This window comes from Hemicordylus capensis, chromosome 12 (assembly GCF_027244095.1).
Source record: "Hemicordylus capensis ecotype Gifberg chromosome 12, rHemCap1.1.pri, whole genome shotgun sequence".
Taxonomy (NCBI): Eukaryota; Metazoa; Chordata; class Lepidosauria; order Squamata; family Cordylidae; genus Hemicordylus; species Hemicordylus capensis.
This window is the reverse complement of record NC_069668.1, coordinates 20,812,741-20,829,417: the sequence shown is the minus strand read 5'-3', so window position 1 is coordinate 20,829,417 and position 16,677 is coordinate 20,812,741. Positions and strand designations below refer to the sequence as shown.

Sequence of the window (16,677 nt, the reverse complement as noted above, 5' to 3'; positions counted from 1 at the left end):
CCAGAGTGCCTCTGAGTATATGCTCAGTCCAGGAGCCCAGTTTAGACAGAGCCCTATGGGGATAGGAAAAAAGCTTCATTCTCATTTTATGTGAAATATTTTCAGAAACCTTTCTGTTGAAAAGCAGTATATAAAACTAGAATTTGTAGCATCAGAGTTGATCTCACATGGCCGCTCGCAACCTGAGGCCTTCTGGGTTTGCCTCTTGAAGCAGTACACCCAGAACATTGCACCTACCGCAACAAATGGCTCCCCTACTTAACATTAGGCTGCTAAAATCAAGACAGCTTGGGGATCAGAGAGGCACTAAACATCCACTCCTGTCCGTCCCACCACAAGCTGCCTTTATTTCAGCAGCCTTAGTGCAACGATAGTCCACCCCCACGCCCCAGTGTTTTCTACTGCCAAAAAATGCAAGTCCAGAAGGCCTCAGGATGAGCAAGGCCATGTGAGAGAATCAGAAGGCCATTGTGTGTCTATTTTTGTACAGCGCCTAGCGTGAATATTTTCACAACGTGTATATTATGGAGATGCTTTTAAGCTACCTAAAAATTCAATTTTTAAAAGATGGTGTCTTTAAGTTGGTTTCCCTCTAAAAATCAACAAAATCAACCTGCATTGAAGATTCTCCCCCACACCGTAAACAGACTTCCAACACAGATCAGCCTTAAATACTACTTAATGTTTTCTTTATTTAAAAGATCATTCACAAAATACCATATCCATAAATTTACTTTTGTCATGAAGCAGAATGTGTTAAGTGTTCGGAAACTTCTCTTTTACACATTTAAAAGTCAACCGGATTGACTATAAGTAAGTTTTGCACGCGAGTCTAAATTTGTGTTTGCTCTTAAAATCTTGGGAATTAACCCCCCCCCGCCACTTTTCTTTCCACATGTAGAACGGAAGAGAGGCTGGATGGATTTCAACTGGAACACAACCACACACACAAAATGCATGTCTCAAAGAAAGGTAGTGTTAGACAAATGGTTCTTATGCTCAGTAATAGACTGAAAGACTGGGGAGGGCGAGAAATTGACTTTTTGGTGAATTGCAGGGGGGTGGGGCAGGCCCTCCCAACCAAATAAAGGGATATTTGCCAATTGGTATCTCCAGTTCCAGACCTGTTTTTACACATGGGACCTATTTGATTTTAAGTGGGAGGCGTGGAAACAAGGAACATGCCCCTGCCATGTTGAACACACTAAAGTTTGCAGGAGTAGCCCAAGTTAGAACCCAAAACCCAGCGTCAATGCCGGGCATAGCAGGTTGCACGTCCAGAATTGGTGCTGAATGCAATAACCAGGGAACAAGCCTTCTACACAACCCTGGCTGTGTAGATGCAACCTTTTCTGCAACGGTCCGGCAATCTTTCCCTGCCAGCGTCCGGGCTCCATCCATTGCCAGTGGAATCTTCTGGGTATGAAGAAGTGAAGGTTACGACCGACGCTGCTCGCCAGGCCTCTGTGGGCTCAGCACTCCAAAAAGGGAGACCGTAAAACTCCCCCCACCCCGGCCTCTTTTGGGGAGGCTAAATCTAAACTCAAGTCACCACGGCAGGCAGTGTGCCAGAGGCTGGAGTGGCTGAGCTTAAGCACACCCTCCCAGAAACCAGAAGTAAACTCGGCTGGTTTGAAGGAAAACTAGGTTTGAAAAAAGAGGTTCGCAGAGGTCGCCCCCCCCCCAAGAAAATCTGAAAGAAGAGAGCTGGAAGAGACCATCCTTGAGTGCGAAAGTAGGCACATGCATAAAAGCACCGACCTATAAGTGCCACTGAAAATGACATAGGTCAGGAGTTCTCAAACTTGGGTTTCCAGATGTGGCTCGACTACAACTGCCATCACCCTCCGTCACAACGGCCGCTGTCCGCTGTGGCAGAGGATGATGGGAGGTGTAGTCCAGCAACATTGGCGGACCCAAGTTTGAGAACCCGGGATGCAGGCAGAGATGAAGAAAAACCAGGGGGCCACGTCTCCCACATGTAGAGATAGTTGCTGGAGCACTGAGCCTGTGCAGTGCTGATATGCTGTGCTTGTGCTGACAGCGCTTTGCTTGGGGGGGCCTTTCCTGGCCCCTGGAGCCGTTTTAGATTTGTTGAGCTGCCTGGCGGGGGCGGGGGAAAGCCACATATCTGGCTCTTCTATAAATTGTTTGTGGTACCTGGTGGCTAGAGGAGGAGGATCTTATTTATTTCTGTGTCGCGGATGCTAGCTCAATTCTCCAGGGGTTGCCCTCTACGACTCGGGGCGCCTCCGACTCTGCCAGGCCTCTTCAGAGTTTGAGGGCCCTGGAGGCGGGGGAAGCATGCAGTGGGGTGGAGAAGACCACGGAGGTCAGAGGAGAGCAGCACAGAGCTGGGCCGAAGGCCACCCCGTGCATCTTGGGCGTAGAGAGCGCGCCATTGAGGAAGCAGCTGGCGAAAGCAGCTCAGGTTACAGGAGCCCACATCTGGGAGAAGAGGAGAGCATCTTACTAGCTAAGAGCCATAATGCCGGGATTTGGGGGGAGAAACGGGGGGCGGGAGTGGGGGAGAAAACTGAAGACAAATGCAGGCACTAGATACAGCAGAAGCCAAGAACATACTAAAAAACCACTTGTTAAACAGCTGACATGCATTCACAAGCTCTGGTTTGGGGTTCGCTTTGTTTCTTTGTTATGTTTTCCCATTTCCGTTTCAAGGAGGAGAAGTGTCGGATGCCAGGAAAGGTGGATGCAAGGCTCATGTTCCGAGCACAATTAGACACGCTGGGCAGTCTTGAGTCCCCCCCCACCGCCCCCATCCCTCCCTCCCCCCCCACATCACGCTCCCGCCCAGCTCATTCCTGCTCTTCCTTCACGACTTCCTCCCTTGGCTTGGCCCCGCCAAAGATGGCAGAGTTGGGGTTGGCTACTTGGTTGAGGGGGGTAGCAACCGTCCGGGGCTTCAGCTGGAGTCGGGGCCTCTGGGCTCTTTCCTCTGGAAGAGAGAGAGAGGTTTCCGTGAGGTGGGGTGAAAGCTGGAGAGACCCCCCCAGCCACGGCTCCCCGGACACGCACTCGTGCCAAAGAGCCCTGTGACACCTTGAGGCTGACACCGGCAGGTTGACTTTCACATTCCGACTGCCCACTGGGTGACCCTGACAGGGAGGAGAGCTGGTCTTGTGGGAGCAAACATGCACTGTCCCCTAAGCTAAGCAGGGCCCACCCTGGTTTGCATTTGACTGCATGTGTGAGCACTGGAAGAGATTCCCCTCGGGACGATGGGACCACTCTGGGAAGAGCACCTGCCTGCCTGCTTGCATGCAGGCTCCAAGTTCCCTCCCTGGCAGCATCTCCAAGACAGAGCTGAGACAGACTCCTGCCTGCAACCTTGGAGAAACCGCTGCCAGTCTGGGAAGATAAGACTGAGCTAGATGGACCAAGGGTCTGGCTCAGTAGAGGGCAGCTTCCTATGGTGTGTGTTCATTCTATAGCCGAGCCACTAGATGGTGCTCTTAGATCGCGTTCGGACCACATCAAGCCACTTGGCTTTACTGCCCTGCCCAGCGCTCGCCTCTCGCCTCTAGCACCCGTGGCCACCACTAGCCAGGCTTTGGCTCCAATGGAGCAGGGCTCTTCCCATGAGTCCAGCTTGGCCAGGACAGAGGAAAGAAACGGCCTACCTTCTGTGGGCTCCCGGAAGTCCATGGCAGCCCCACGCATGGGAGGGCCATCCCGGAAGCGGCCAGTGCCCCCCATGGGCGGGGCCCCGCCTCCTCCTCGCCGGTCTCCGGGACGCGTTCTGCCTCGGCCTCCCAGGAAGTCGTCATCTCGGAAGCCTGCCAAGAGGGACAGAGGAGTCAGTGCCGCCTCTGGGGGTCTCGCCCATCAAAGCAACCCGGGAACAGTTCCTCCAACGAACAGGAACGGTTCGCCCCTATTGCAGAAACGGCGAGTCACATGGCAGGCAGAGACGGACGTTCTTTAGGAAGAGGAGGAGATAGACAAGAGTCGCTGGACTTTGGTCAGATGTGGCTACGGTAAGGCTCGACACATCACAGGCGCCAAAGAATTTAACCACGGTGCCTAGGCTGGGATCTTTTCAGAGCAAGAGTTTATCCTAGATCTCTGCCTCCGCATTCCCAGCTGGGAGGGGTGTTCCAGCCCAGACCTGAGTCAATGTCATTTTGACTCCATTCAGGACTTCATTCAGTTTCATTCTTCCCTGTTCCCGTTCTAGGATCTTATTTACAAAAGGGACATGGAGGGGACCCTTTTACCCGCCCCTCCACAGAAGTCCTTCAATTTTATCAAGCGTCCACTGTCTGGCTCCTAAATTCTTTGGTCCTAGATCCAAAGGAGATGTGTCACGGAAAAGGCAGCCGTACCATAAGCAGACGAGGCACTGACATTTCAGATAGCTAGATACATTCAAGCGGCAATATGTTAGCACCACATGTGCACATGTCTACTTATTCTGTCATCCTGTGGCTTTCCCCAGGGGAATTTTTTTTTTGCAGGGGGGAAGGATACACAACTTTGTCACCAACAGGGCCATTCCTCTTCAGGGGGCCGTAAAAATGCATACATCTTACTTTCATTTCAAATAATTTCTAGAACTAGGCTTCAGTCAAATCCATTTGCTGCCTTGGAGTTCCTCGCAGAAGAAAGGCAGGATATAAATGCTCAGAAATAAAAATGCAGGTGTTACGGTGGGGAAGCAAAGCGAGCGGGCAGAGAATCACACTTTGTAGCTTCAAGCTGTTTTTGCTTTAGAAGTCACCTGTTTCCTTATTCAGAAGTATAAATGAACTTTATCTCCTGTGACAAATGAGCATCCAATCCCTACGGTGTAAAAGATTGTGAAAAAGTTTCAATAATATGCAAAAAAAGAAAAGAAAGAAAAACAGGAAGGAGAAGTACTACCACCAGCACTGAAGTCATCTCTGGAATCCCAGCCGCCTCCTCGTGATTCCCGGGGACCACCGCCCATGCCTAAAAAGAAAGCCACATGGGAAGTGGGGAAGGCAAGAAGTTCTAGAAGGTTCCACATCCGGATGGGAGGAAATCCCAGGGGGCTCTCAAGCCTGCCACAATCCTCAACACCCCTAAGGTCAGGCTTTTGTACCCTGCGGGATGAGGCGGCTAGATCAGGAGCTGATCTTGTGGTAGCAAGCAGGCATTGTCCCCTTTACTAAGCAGGGCCTGCCTGGGTTTGCATTCGAATGGGAGACTACCTGTGCAAGCACTGTAAAAGGTTCGCCTTGGGGATGGGGCCGCTCTGCGAAGAGCACCTGCTTGCTTGCATGCAGAAGGTCCCAAGCCGCTGCCAGTCTGTGTAGACAGTCCTGAGCTAGACGGACCCAGGGTCTGACTTAGCATATGGCAGCTCCCTATTTTCCGACGACCCTTCCCTGGTCTGCTCTATGCAAGGGCACCCATTTAAAATGTCACCTCTGTCCTCAGGGCCGCCGCCTTTCCGAAAGCCAAAGCCGCCTTTGTCTTGTTTCCTGCCCTCGGCGATGTCCACGCGGAGTGACCGATCCTCCAAGAGCTGGGAAGAAGGAGAAGAGAGACGCCGCTGGTTGCAAGTTGACCTGGGATGCAAGGCTACAATGCCTGCGGCTTTTTTGTCTGGAAAAATAGGTGACAAAGGGGACCCAGGAGCAGCCCTGCTGGCTCAGGCCCAAGGAGGCCCATCTAGTCCAGCATCCTGTTCCACACAGTGGCCCACCAGATGCCTCTGAGAAGCCCACAGGCAAGAGGTCTGTGCATGCCCTCTCTCCTGCTGTTGCTCCCCTGCGACTGGGATTGAGAGGCATCATGCCTTTGAGGCTGAAGGTGGCCCACAGCCACCAGACTAGTAGCCATTAATATACCTCTCTTCCATGAAGTGATCCAAACCCCTCTTAAAAGCATCGAGGTGGTTGGCTTTTAAACACTAAAACAATTAACATTAAAATCAGTTAAAACCCAACATTAAAAGTATTAAAACCCTAAATCTAACTAAAAACCTGAGTGAATAAGTGTGCTGAGACAAATCCATGGAGGACAGGGCTATCAACGGCGACTAGCCCTGAGGGCTGTAAGGTACCCCTAGGCTCAGAGGCAAGATGCATCAGAAAATCGACTGCAGGGGAGCCAGGGCAGGAGAGGAGGCCTGCCTTCGGCTCTTGCCTGGGGACGTCCCAGAGGCATCTGGTGCGCCATTGTGGGAAACAGGATGCTGGACTGGTTGGGCCTTGAGCCTGATCCAGCAGGGCTGCTCTTCGGACAAATTGGTGGCTACCGCTCCGTGTGTTCAATTCCACAAGACACCAACGCAATACCCCACACCCCCATATACTTACTGCTCCGTCATATGTCAGCGCTTCTTTAAGTGACTCAACCTCATCAAATTCTACATAACAAAATCCTGGAAGACAAAATGGGAAAGATCAGATTGAGGCGGATTTCCTAGAATTCAGTGAATTAAACAGAGCCTGTTCACAGACAAGTGATTGGGGCTACCGAGGCAAAGGAGTCAAACCGCATGTCCCAAAAGCCCTCCATTGCCGAGTGCCCTCTCCATAAGTGGTCAGAGGTAGACTGCCTCTGAAGATGGAAGTTCCATCCAGCCCTGCTGCCGATACGCCACCTGATACTTCTAAAGCGAGTTCTGAAGAACAGGCGAGGACCCCTAACTTAGAGGAGGGGCCCTTCCTAGGACGCTGTGGGTTTTCTCTGTTCCTCTTCACGGCTTTGATAGATTGATTAAGTGCCGTCAACTCTTAGCAACCACATAGACAGATTCTCTCCAGGATGATCTGTCTTCCATTTGGCCTTGAAGGTCTCTCCGTGGTGTGTTCATTGCTGTCGTGATCAAGTCCATCCACCTGGCTGCTGGTCGTCCTCTTCTTCTCTTTCCTTCAACAGTCACTAGCATTATGGACTTCTCAAGAAGCTGGGTTTTCACACAGCTGCTAGCTGGAAATCACCATATTTCCCCCTGATGTGACATTCCAGAGCATATTGTCGGGGGTGGGGGGCAGATGGCACCTCCAGAGTAAAAGGCCTGCTGGGCCAAATCTTCTCCAGAGGTGGGAATCAGCTGTGGGTCCAGACAACTGTCCAAGGATGCCACATGCCGACACCAGGCTTGAGAAAGAACATGTGCATTCTTAAGTGTGTAGATGTGCCTCGGTTCACACAGCATAAGAACCACTCCAGAGGTAACGGAATCAGGAATGCTAGCACTCGACTGTAGCCATAAGCAGATTTTCAAGTATTATCGTATATACCAAATGGCAATAGAACACCTCCTCCCTATTAAGGCCCTATTTTCACAAAACCCTTAAATATTATAGATCATGTCTAAAATGTGTAAAGTCAGTTGGCAATGGAATCAGAATTTTTGGACATAGTTTCCGATTCAGTTACTGGTGGTTTTGCACATTTCAGATATTATCTATTATATTAAAGAGCTCTGTAAAAAGAGGGCTTATAGGAGACGCTTTCTTGCCAATCAGTATACACATCCACTTAAAAAAATTGCTTATGGCTACGATGAAAAAATGGTTGCATTCCTGATTCCATCACCCTGGAATCATTCCTGATTCCATCACGCCCCTAAGCAGCTTGGCAATGGAAGTTGGTAACGGAATCAGGATTTGTAAAATTCTGATTCAGTTACTGGTGGTTTTACACATTTCAGTCACTGTCTATAATATTAAAGAGCTTTGTAAAAATATGGCTGATAGGAGACGATTTCTTGCCAACAGAACATACACAATACCAACTCGAAAATTTGCTTATGGCTACACTTCAATGAAAAAGTGGTAGCATTCCTGATTCTGTTACCCTGGAGATTGCCTCTTAGCAGCTTCAACTCAAAGCCTGCTTGATCTGGGACTTTGAGACTTCTCTTCTCTGACTGAAGTGGACCTCCAGAAGAGCTCACCTTTAAATTTGTCTGTCTCTTTGTCTCTGACTAGTCGCACGCTCCTAACGCTGAGATCCTTGAAGATGGCATCAATGTCTCCTTGGACCGTGTTGAAGGGGAGGTTGCCCACGTAGGCTGTGAAGGGCGGCTCCGTCGGTAACTCCTTCTGTTTCCGGGGGCCAAGGCCAGAACCCCCACGCGACCTGTTGGCGAGATCAGGAAGGATTATAACTTCACACGTGCGTGCAGGAGGCTATCACCCCACTGGGGCAGACTGAGGCAGGAGGCGGCGGGAGGGAAGGCAGGAAGAGAGATTGTGGCAGGTAGTGTGTGTGTGTGTGTGTAGGGGAGTGTATTCCAAACACACCCAAACTCCTAGCGCACAGATGATCTGTGCAGGTTCAGCTAGTAAACTATTCATAACAACAAACCGCTTTTCAAAAAAAGTTTGCAAAGCAGGTTACATAGAAAAATATCTAATAAAGAAATACGACGATTCCCTGTCCCAAAAAGGCTCCGGGGGTGAAACTCGGAATTCCGGGGGCGCGCAAGGCAACTCTAGCGGAAGAGCAACTGCTTGCATGCAGAAGGTCCCAGGTTTCATCCTTGGCATCGGCTGGTGGGGCTGGGAGAAACTCCTGCTTGGAAGCTCGGAGCGCCACTGCCAGTCAGAGAAGACAATCCTGTGCTGGACGGACCAGGGGTCTGACTCAGTAGATGGCAGCTGCCTAGGCGTCTATGCCAGCAGAGCAAGCACTGAGACACGGCTGAAAGAAAGGACGCCACGGTGTTGACATCATTCAGCACTCATGAAGCAAGAGGTCATTGGCCTGTCCATTCTGCCCTGTGGAGGGCATCGCTGACCGAATTCATGTGCTCCAGTCGCTTCGAAAGCTGCGGCGGCCTCAGATGCCAACCGGCCAGATCCAAGCCCACCTGGCCCCTACGCTGTGCTTCCCCCAACGGGGTGGGTGGGTGGGTTTCCACAGCCACAGAGGAGGACATCCCAAGACTATGATTCACTTGCTAACTGGACTCCACTGCTGAAATCTGGGGGTCTTGTTTTAGAGCAAGTGTTGAATGAAGACCGCTCCATCAGCGTCACAGGGCTCGCTGCATGTTTCTTAAATTTTACTCTTCCATTTCTATCCTGCTCTTCCTCCAAGGAGCCCCAAGTCCGTGGTTATGTTTCTCCCCACAACCACCCTGTGAGGTAGGTCAGACTGAGAGTTAAAGGACTGGCCCAGAGTCACCCAGATAGTCTCATGGCTGAATGGGGATTTGAACTCAGACCTTCCCGGTCTCAGCCCAGCACTCAAACCACTACACTACAAGCATCCCCTGCCAAAGACCCTTGCAGTTGGGGATGGTGGGAATTGTAGTCCACAACAACTAGGAAGCCCTGCGACAGGAAACACCACTCCGCACCAACACCGTCCCCGCTGCAAACTGACTTTGGACCTGTTTCCCCCAAAATGATTTTGAACACGGGCGGAAAACTCCATTTTCCTTGGGGCAGAAAGAGAGAAACCAGCAGATTTAACGGGTCTTGAAGATGGGCTGAGATCCGTTCACAAGTGTCCCCGAGACCACAAACACAGGCAGCCGGCAAGGAAGCCGAGTGCCAGCAGCAGGGACTCAGCACCATGTGACACATTACGTTGCCTGACCAAGCCCGGCAGTCAAGAGCGAAGGGAAGCTGACTCATCCAGAGAAGCGGCCAGCTTCGGGTCGGGCTCTCCCTCCTCGTTACCTTGACCTGCCCGCAAAGACGTCCCGCTAGGCCCAGATTCCCACACCTCGCGCAGGCAACAGCCAGGCAGAATCTACCGCCAGGCCAACGAGAAGACGGGAGCCCAGAGAAGACTGTGTCCGCCCAGCTCCCGTCTTCTGAGCTCCGCGATTCGGAGGCTGCCTCAAGGACACCAAATACGATACATGAATTGAAAGTGATTCGGGCAAGTTAACTGGAGAGCCCACTTCAACGTCGCTGGGAGAGGAGCGGGCCTTGTGAGAGCAAGCATGAGTTGTCCCCTTTGCTAAGCAGGGTCTGCCCTGGTTTGAATGGGAGACGACATGTGTGAGCACTGTATGACATTCCCCTTATGGGGCTGGCTCTGGGAAGAGCATCTGCCGGCTTGCATGCAGAAGGTTCCCAGTTCCCTCCCTGGCAGCATCTCCAAGATCGGGCTGAGAGAGACTCCTGCCTACAACCTTGGAGAAGCTGCTGCCAGTCTGGGTAGACAATACTGAGCTAGATGGACCAAGGGTCAGACTCGGTATATGGCAGCTGCCTAAGTTCCTAAGTGAGTTCCCTCCCTGGCATCTCCAGATAGGGCTGAGAGAGACTCCTGCCTGTAATCTTGGAGAAGACGCTGCCAGTCTGTGTAGGCAGACAATCCTGAGCTGGATGGACCAATGGTCTGAGTCATTACAAGGCTGCCACCTGGCTGCCAGTTGTCCCCAGTACCCACCCTGTCCCAACTTATCGCTCTTCTGCGACTGAACCACAATCACACATCCCTTCCCCGTTCACTCCTGCCTCCGTTTCCTTCACCTTCTGCTGCTGGTCTCTCAGATTCTAGACTGTAAAGTCCTTGGGGCAGAGACCTCCTCTCTCACGTTCTGTAAAGCGCTGTGTACTTCCTCGGCTTGAGAATTCAATTTCAGTGCCAGAACTTGGCTCAGACAAGAAAGCCCACCGGGTGCCCCTCGGAACTGCCTTCATTGCCCTACATGTGGCCCAGCTCACTTCCAAGGCGGGCAGATGCTGAGGCCTGTGCCACTGGTTTACAATGGAGAAGTTTCCATCTTGCATGAAGCTGCCGTATACTGGGTCAGGCCACTGGTCCACCTAGCTCAGGTTTGCCTACACTGACTGGCAGCAGCTCTCCAAGGCTTTGGGCAGGCGTCTTTCCCAGCCCTACCTGGAGATGCCGCCAGGGAGGGAACCGGGGACCTTCTTTGGCAGGCAAAGCAGATGCTCCCATCCCCATGACTTCACCCCCTCTGACTCACTGCACTGACTTCTCCCACCTATTCCAACTCCTCCTCCTTACACCTTTAACTCCCAGGCCTCAGTACGCCTGGCTGTGCAATCCCGATTTACCCACAACCTTCCTTCACTCAACTATACTACCAAAATGTGGATTGTAAGTGTCTCAGGGCAGGGGCCTGTCTTCTTCCTTCCTGGTGTGATCCTCTCTATGGTGCCCACGGTCAAGTTCTCCGCAATCCCTGCGCCTGCTCTGGAGTGTCGACAAGCTGCATTGGATCACACCATGGAGATGCAGGAAACAAACAAGGCTAACTCTTCAGGGAGTCAAGCCCAATCCAAACTCCGAGTCCTAGGAGAGGAACTGAAACCAAAGCTCAAACTTGCCTGGATAACCGCCTCAAGCAATCATTCAGTTTCAATCGTGTGACGCCTTTATTTGCTTGTATTTGTTTTTACAATCCTGTTCTATGCATTTTTGTTTTGTAAACATCTTTTAAAAGTTCAGTAACAAGCAGCTTAAAAGTTAAATATCCTCCCCCCGCTCCCCCCCCCAAATCAAATGTTGCACTTGTTTTATGGAATTCTATTGCAAACACATGAGTTTGATATTCTCATGCACAAATGTGCTTAAACTGTTTGAATCGCTTTTTAACGTTGGGAGTTCAAGCTACAGTTAAATACTGAGGAGCCTGACCCAAGACAGACAGCTTCTTGAACAACCCAAATACACTGTGAAGACTTTAATAAAGGCAGTTAGAATAATCTGATGCTTTTCAAACTCTTCATCAGGGCCCTAAATACTCTGGCAAGGAGATCTGAAGTTCAGCGGAGAGTTGAAGAGAAAAAAGCCATGTTCTGCCACTGAGCGATGGGTGCTCCTGATGAACACATGAAGCTGCTTCCTACTGAGTCAGACCCCTGGTCCACTTAGCCTAGTATTGCCGACACTGACTGGCAGCAGTTCTCCAAGGTTTCAGGCAGGAGTCTCTCCCAGCCCTACCTGGAGAAGCTGCCAGGGAGTGAATCTGGGACTTTCTGCATGCAAAGCACTAGGCTATGGGTGCTGCAGATTAACACACAAAGCTGCTTCCTGACGAGTCAGACCCTTGGTCCACCCAGCTCAGTATTGTCCACACTGACTGGCAGCAGCAGATTGTTTTTCATTTCCTGAGGGGCAATGTCCTGAGAGCACAGGATGCATCCCATGAGACTTCTCAGTTTTTCTTACAGCACCAGCGTCCCCTCTTCACAGGGATTCCCAGACATTGGGGACTACAACTCCCAGAATCCCCAAGCAAAAGCCACTCTGCAGCTGGGGATTCTGGGAGTTGTAGTCCACAGCATCTGGGAATCCCTATTAGAAGGAACACTGTACAGCACTTTCACAACTGCCCTCTCTAAAATGTTAAACACCCATCCTGAAGATTTGTGCGGGGGCGGGTTAAGGCTGATGTCAGGACAAAGTTGGTTCAAAAGCTGCTTCCGCCATGATGCTCTTGAGGCATGCTCTGCCCCAGTCTAGGCTCCATAACCCTGCAAAACGGGGATCGTGCAATTGCGCTCCCTGCTGTACGGACTGAGAATGCCCAAGGCTTCAGAAGCACGAAATTTATCATCCCCCATGCAATAATCATCCCCAGACAATATGATCATGCCCAGGCAATAAGAGGTTTGCAACCATCAAGTTAAGAACATAAGAAAAGCCCTGCTTGATCAGGCCTGACGAGTCCAGAAAGTCCTGATGAGTAATGCCCCAACATAGCTTGACAAGTAAACTATTTTGTCTGGCTGACAAACTGATTGCATTGCTCCCTTGGAGCCATAAAATGTATGGCTACGACTTAAAAGGAAGTTCAAAACAGACTTCTGTATATAAAATCATGTACAGTTAATATTCCAGCGTATAGTAATTGCTTTTTTTGCTTGGAATTACTCCTGCCTATAGCCCTCCAGAGTAGTAGCCACTGATAGACCTCTCCTCCACGAATTTATCTAGACCCTTCTTAAAGCCATCCACACCGTCACCACATCTTGTGGCAGAGAATTCCACAGGCTGATTATGCGTTGTGTGAAAAGGGACTTCCTTTTGTCGGTCCTACATTTCTTGGCAAGTTCCCAGAGCGGGTCTGGGGGACACACAAATGCAGAGTCCATGATATCACAAGCCAGAGTTCACTTAGGAAAAGAAACAGATTAGAAAGTGGAAATTCAAATGAACTCTAATTGCTTATGGCCTTACTATCGCTGCTGAAATTATTCTTGCTTCTGGCAGCAACAGAAACCAACGACACAATCAGCTCACCCCTACAAGCAGCTACCCAGCCCAGCAAAAACGGCACTTCGAAACAAGGACTTGCTTCCTTAAGTTCCACAGAGAACCCAGATCCACACCTTCCAAAGCATCGCTCATTTCACATTTAAGGCCCAGATCAGCTGTAAGATTTTGTTCCTATGCCAATACCGCCTCTTTCCATTGGTCTCTATAGAAGAGCAACTGTGATTGTCTTTGGATTCATCTGTTTGGTCAATAATTCAAGATCCCCCCCCCCACTTTAAAATAAAAAAGTAAGGTTGCTATTGCTTTATCGTGCCAGGAAACCTTTTCTCTGGTATTCTGTATTGATCTGGCACCTCGTGGGCCAATCCTGTGCACATTTACCCAGAAGCCGGTTGCCCTGAGTGACAGCTGAATTACTCCTGGATATGTGTGAACAGAATTACTGTCTGGAGCTGGGTGGGGCTGCTTGTTTTTCATATATACAAAAAGGTACAACTAAGCATGGTTGGACAAAGGAAAGGGAACCTCTTTCCCTCCATTAGCCCACGACTCCCCTCTTTTTCAGGCTCAGACCCTGTTTATGACCTCCTTTACATTTCAATCACCCCTGCCAGATTTGCCTTTTCTTTCTCACCCCACTTACCCTACCCTAGTACTGGGGGCGGGGGGGGGAGAGGGCGAGAAGACCCCTTCAAACCTTCCCCCAACCCCTTCAAACCTCGGATCTCTTCTATCTATCGTTGCATTCCAATCGCCCTCTTCACTTGAGGGGATAAATCTTAAGGCTAAACTTCTTGGAGCCTTCTTTCCTGCATACTTGACTTACCTCTATAGATCCCCTTTGCTTTCAGAGCCCAACCCTATTTGCTGGGGGAGGGAAGAGGAAACCCCACATGAATTCCTTTCTCCCCCAGGCTCAGACCCCGCCTCCGCTTTGCTTCGCAATTTCCCTCCCCACCAAAGAGGGCTGGTTTTAGGGCCAGACCCTACGAAGGACCCCATCCCCAGATATCGGATAGCCCCACATAGATCCCTCCCCTTTCTACCCCATCCCCATTTCAGCACCCACCTGCCCTCTGTGGTGGGGGATCTCTCTCTTTCTCTCTCTGCTCCCAGATTCTTTCCCCTCCCCTTCACATCCCAATCACTCTCCAAGAAAGAGACTTGGTCTCATAGCCCCAAAATCTATCAGGGACCCCCTTCTCTATGTACTGGACTTGCTTCCTCCAGACTTTTCCATTCCTGAACCAAATTAAAACCACCCTAGAACTCCAGGAGTCTCTCTCTCTCTCTCTGCAGTTTCCCCCTCTTCCCAACATAATCCTTCTCCCCAGAGAGGAACAATTTTTGCCCCAGACCCTACCAAGAACAGCCTGTCTCTATATTTGATTTATCTACTTTAGATCCCCCCTTAACCTTCTCTTGCACGGCAGAATAAGGAAAAAGGATCCACTCTCCCTATCCCCCTGAACCCACAAGTGGTTTTCTCTCTGCCCCCCAGATGATGATGATGATGATGGTTTACACAGAGAAACAACAAACAAATACGATGGCTCTCTGTCCCCAAAGGGCTCACAATCTAAAAAGAAACTTAAGATAGACACCAGCAACAGTCACTGGAGGTCCTGTGCTGGGGGTGGAGAGGGCCAGTTACTCTCCCCCTGCTAAATAAAGAGAATCACCACATTAAAAGGTGCCTCTTTGCCAAGTTAGCAGGGGTCAAGTTAGCAGATGATTTCCCACCCACACATCATAAGCCCCCTCCCCACTAGATTTTGATCAAGGACCTCTTCCCTTTATTCTGGAGAAGCCCTTTTTAAGGGGGGGGGAGAAAGAGAGAGTAAGGAAAGAGGCTACTTCCTAGAGTGCTGGACTAGGACCGGGGAGACCCGAGTTCAAGTCCCCATTCAGCCATGAAAATAGCTGGGTGACTCTGGGCCAGTCACTTCTCTCTCAGCCTAGCCTACTTCACAGGGTTGTTGTGGAAGAGAAACTCAAGTATGTAGTACACCGCTCTGGGATCCATGGAGGAAGAGCGGGATATAAATGTAAAATAATAATAATAATAATAATAATAATAATAATAATAATAATAATAATAGATTATCTCCTTTGCATCACAATCCCTCTCCCAAGATTTTGGGTGCAGACCCCACCAAGATTCTTGAGTTATCCCCCTTAGGAAATTCACCTTCAAGGGAGGAGAGAAAGGAAAAAAGGACACATCCACCACCCGCAGAAGGAAAAACACACACCCTAAAACCCCAGCTGATGCCCCCCTCCCCACATCACAAGCCCCCTCCCCAACAGACTTTCGAGTACACACCCTATCAGGAGAACCCCCTCCTGGGAAAACCCTGTTCGCAAGAGTAGGGAGAGGGGAGCAGAGAGAAAAGAGGATACACCCCTCCCAACCCCATAAAAAAGACACCCTAAACCCCCAGCCAACCCCCCCTTCACACCTCAAGCCCCCTCCCCACCAGATTCTGGATAAAACACCCAATCAAGGGCCCCCCAGACCCCTTTTATAAAGGGGGGAGGAACAATACATCCCTCCCACCCTCCCACCAAAGGACCCCCTAAACCCCCAACCAGTGACATCCCAAGCCCCCTCCCCACCAGGGACCCCTCCCCATGCTACTGGCTTACTGCCCCCCCCTTAGGAAGCGCTCCTTCAAGTAAGGATAAGGAAGGAGAGAGGAGAGACGATCCTTCCCCCTCCCCGTTAAAGGGGCCTCCTCCTCTTGCCCCCCCCGCATCACAATCCCCCGCCCCCCCTCCTCCTCACCCTCGGCCGCCCCCGAAGCTGCTGTAGGCCCGGTCATCGTACGCGTCGAAGTCGGCCATCGCTGATCTGCTCTGCGTGCTGCTGCTTCCCTGCCGCCGCCTCAGCTTTCCCCGAGCGCGAGCGAGCCAGCGCCGCAGGACCCCGCGCCGCTTATATATCGGGCCAAGCGGAGGGGCTGCCCGCCGCGCTGCCCGCCGCCCGGACGAGCCCCCTGCGCCTGCGCGCGTCCGGGGCTGCCCTCGGCGGCGCCTGACTCGGGGGATGCTTCCCCCCTTGCTCCTCCTCCTGTCTGTCGGAGGGGCGGGGCGGGGGGGCACGAGGAGAGTGGGGTGGGGGGAGGCGCGGAGGTCTGGGCCTGGGGGGGGGAATCTCTCCCCCCCCCCGCCAAGGCAGGCTAGGCCAGGCCCCGCCGGCGCCTCCTCCAGACTAGCAGGCCTCGCTCAGGCTGGCAGAGACAGACTGAGAAGTGTGCTTGGGGCAATGGGGGGCTCGTGGGGAAGGGGGGGCTGCTCACTCCCACGCCGACCCCTGGTGTTTTGGTGTGTTTTTTGTGTGTGTGTGTGTGGTTTTTTTTAAATGGGGGCTACATATTGTGCGGGAGGAGGCCATGGTCAACCCCTCCTGCATTCTACCAGAAGGAACCCACAGGGCTGTGTGGGCGCCAGGAGTCGACGTGGGGGGGGGGGCGCAGGGGCAGAGGAGGGGGGGGCAGGGGCTACTCACTAGGTAGGGCT

General features: G+C 51.4%; 1 protein-coding gene across 2 annotated transcripts; it reads right to left on the bottom strand.

Annotated features, from left to right (window-relative positions):
* Positions 1-672: 672 nt before the first annotated feature.
* Positions 673-16,099, bottom strand: EIF4H (eukaryotic translation initiation factor 4H). Of its 2 annotated transcripts, none has more exons than XM_053275329.1 (7): positions 15,944-16,099; positions 7,898-8,082; positions 6,309-6,373; positions 5,413-5,512; positions 4,885-4,953; positions 3,642-3,797; positions 673-2,956 (listed from the first exon to the last, which is right to left on the bottom strand). In XM_053275329.1, the coding sequence occupies exons 1-7, from the start codon at positions 16,000-16,002 to the stop codon at positions 2,817-2,819; spliced, it is 774 nt and encodes a 257-aa protein (XP_053131304.1). In that variant the 5' UTR covers positions 16,003-16,099; the 3' UTR covers positions 673-2,816. The 2 variants fall into 2 exon arrangements, with proteins under 2 accessions (XP_053131304.1, XP_053131305.1); XM_053275330.1 differs by having other exon boundaries at positions 4,888-4,953.
* Between the last annotated feature and the right edge of the window lie 578 nt (positions 16,100-16,677).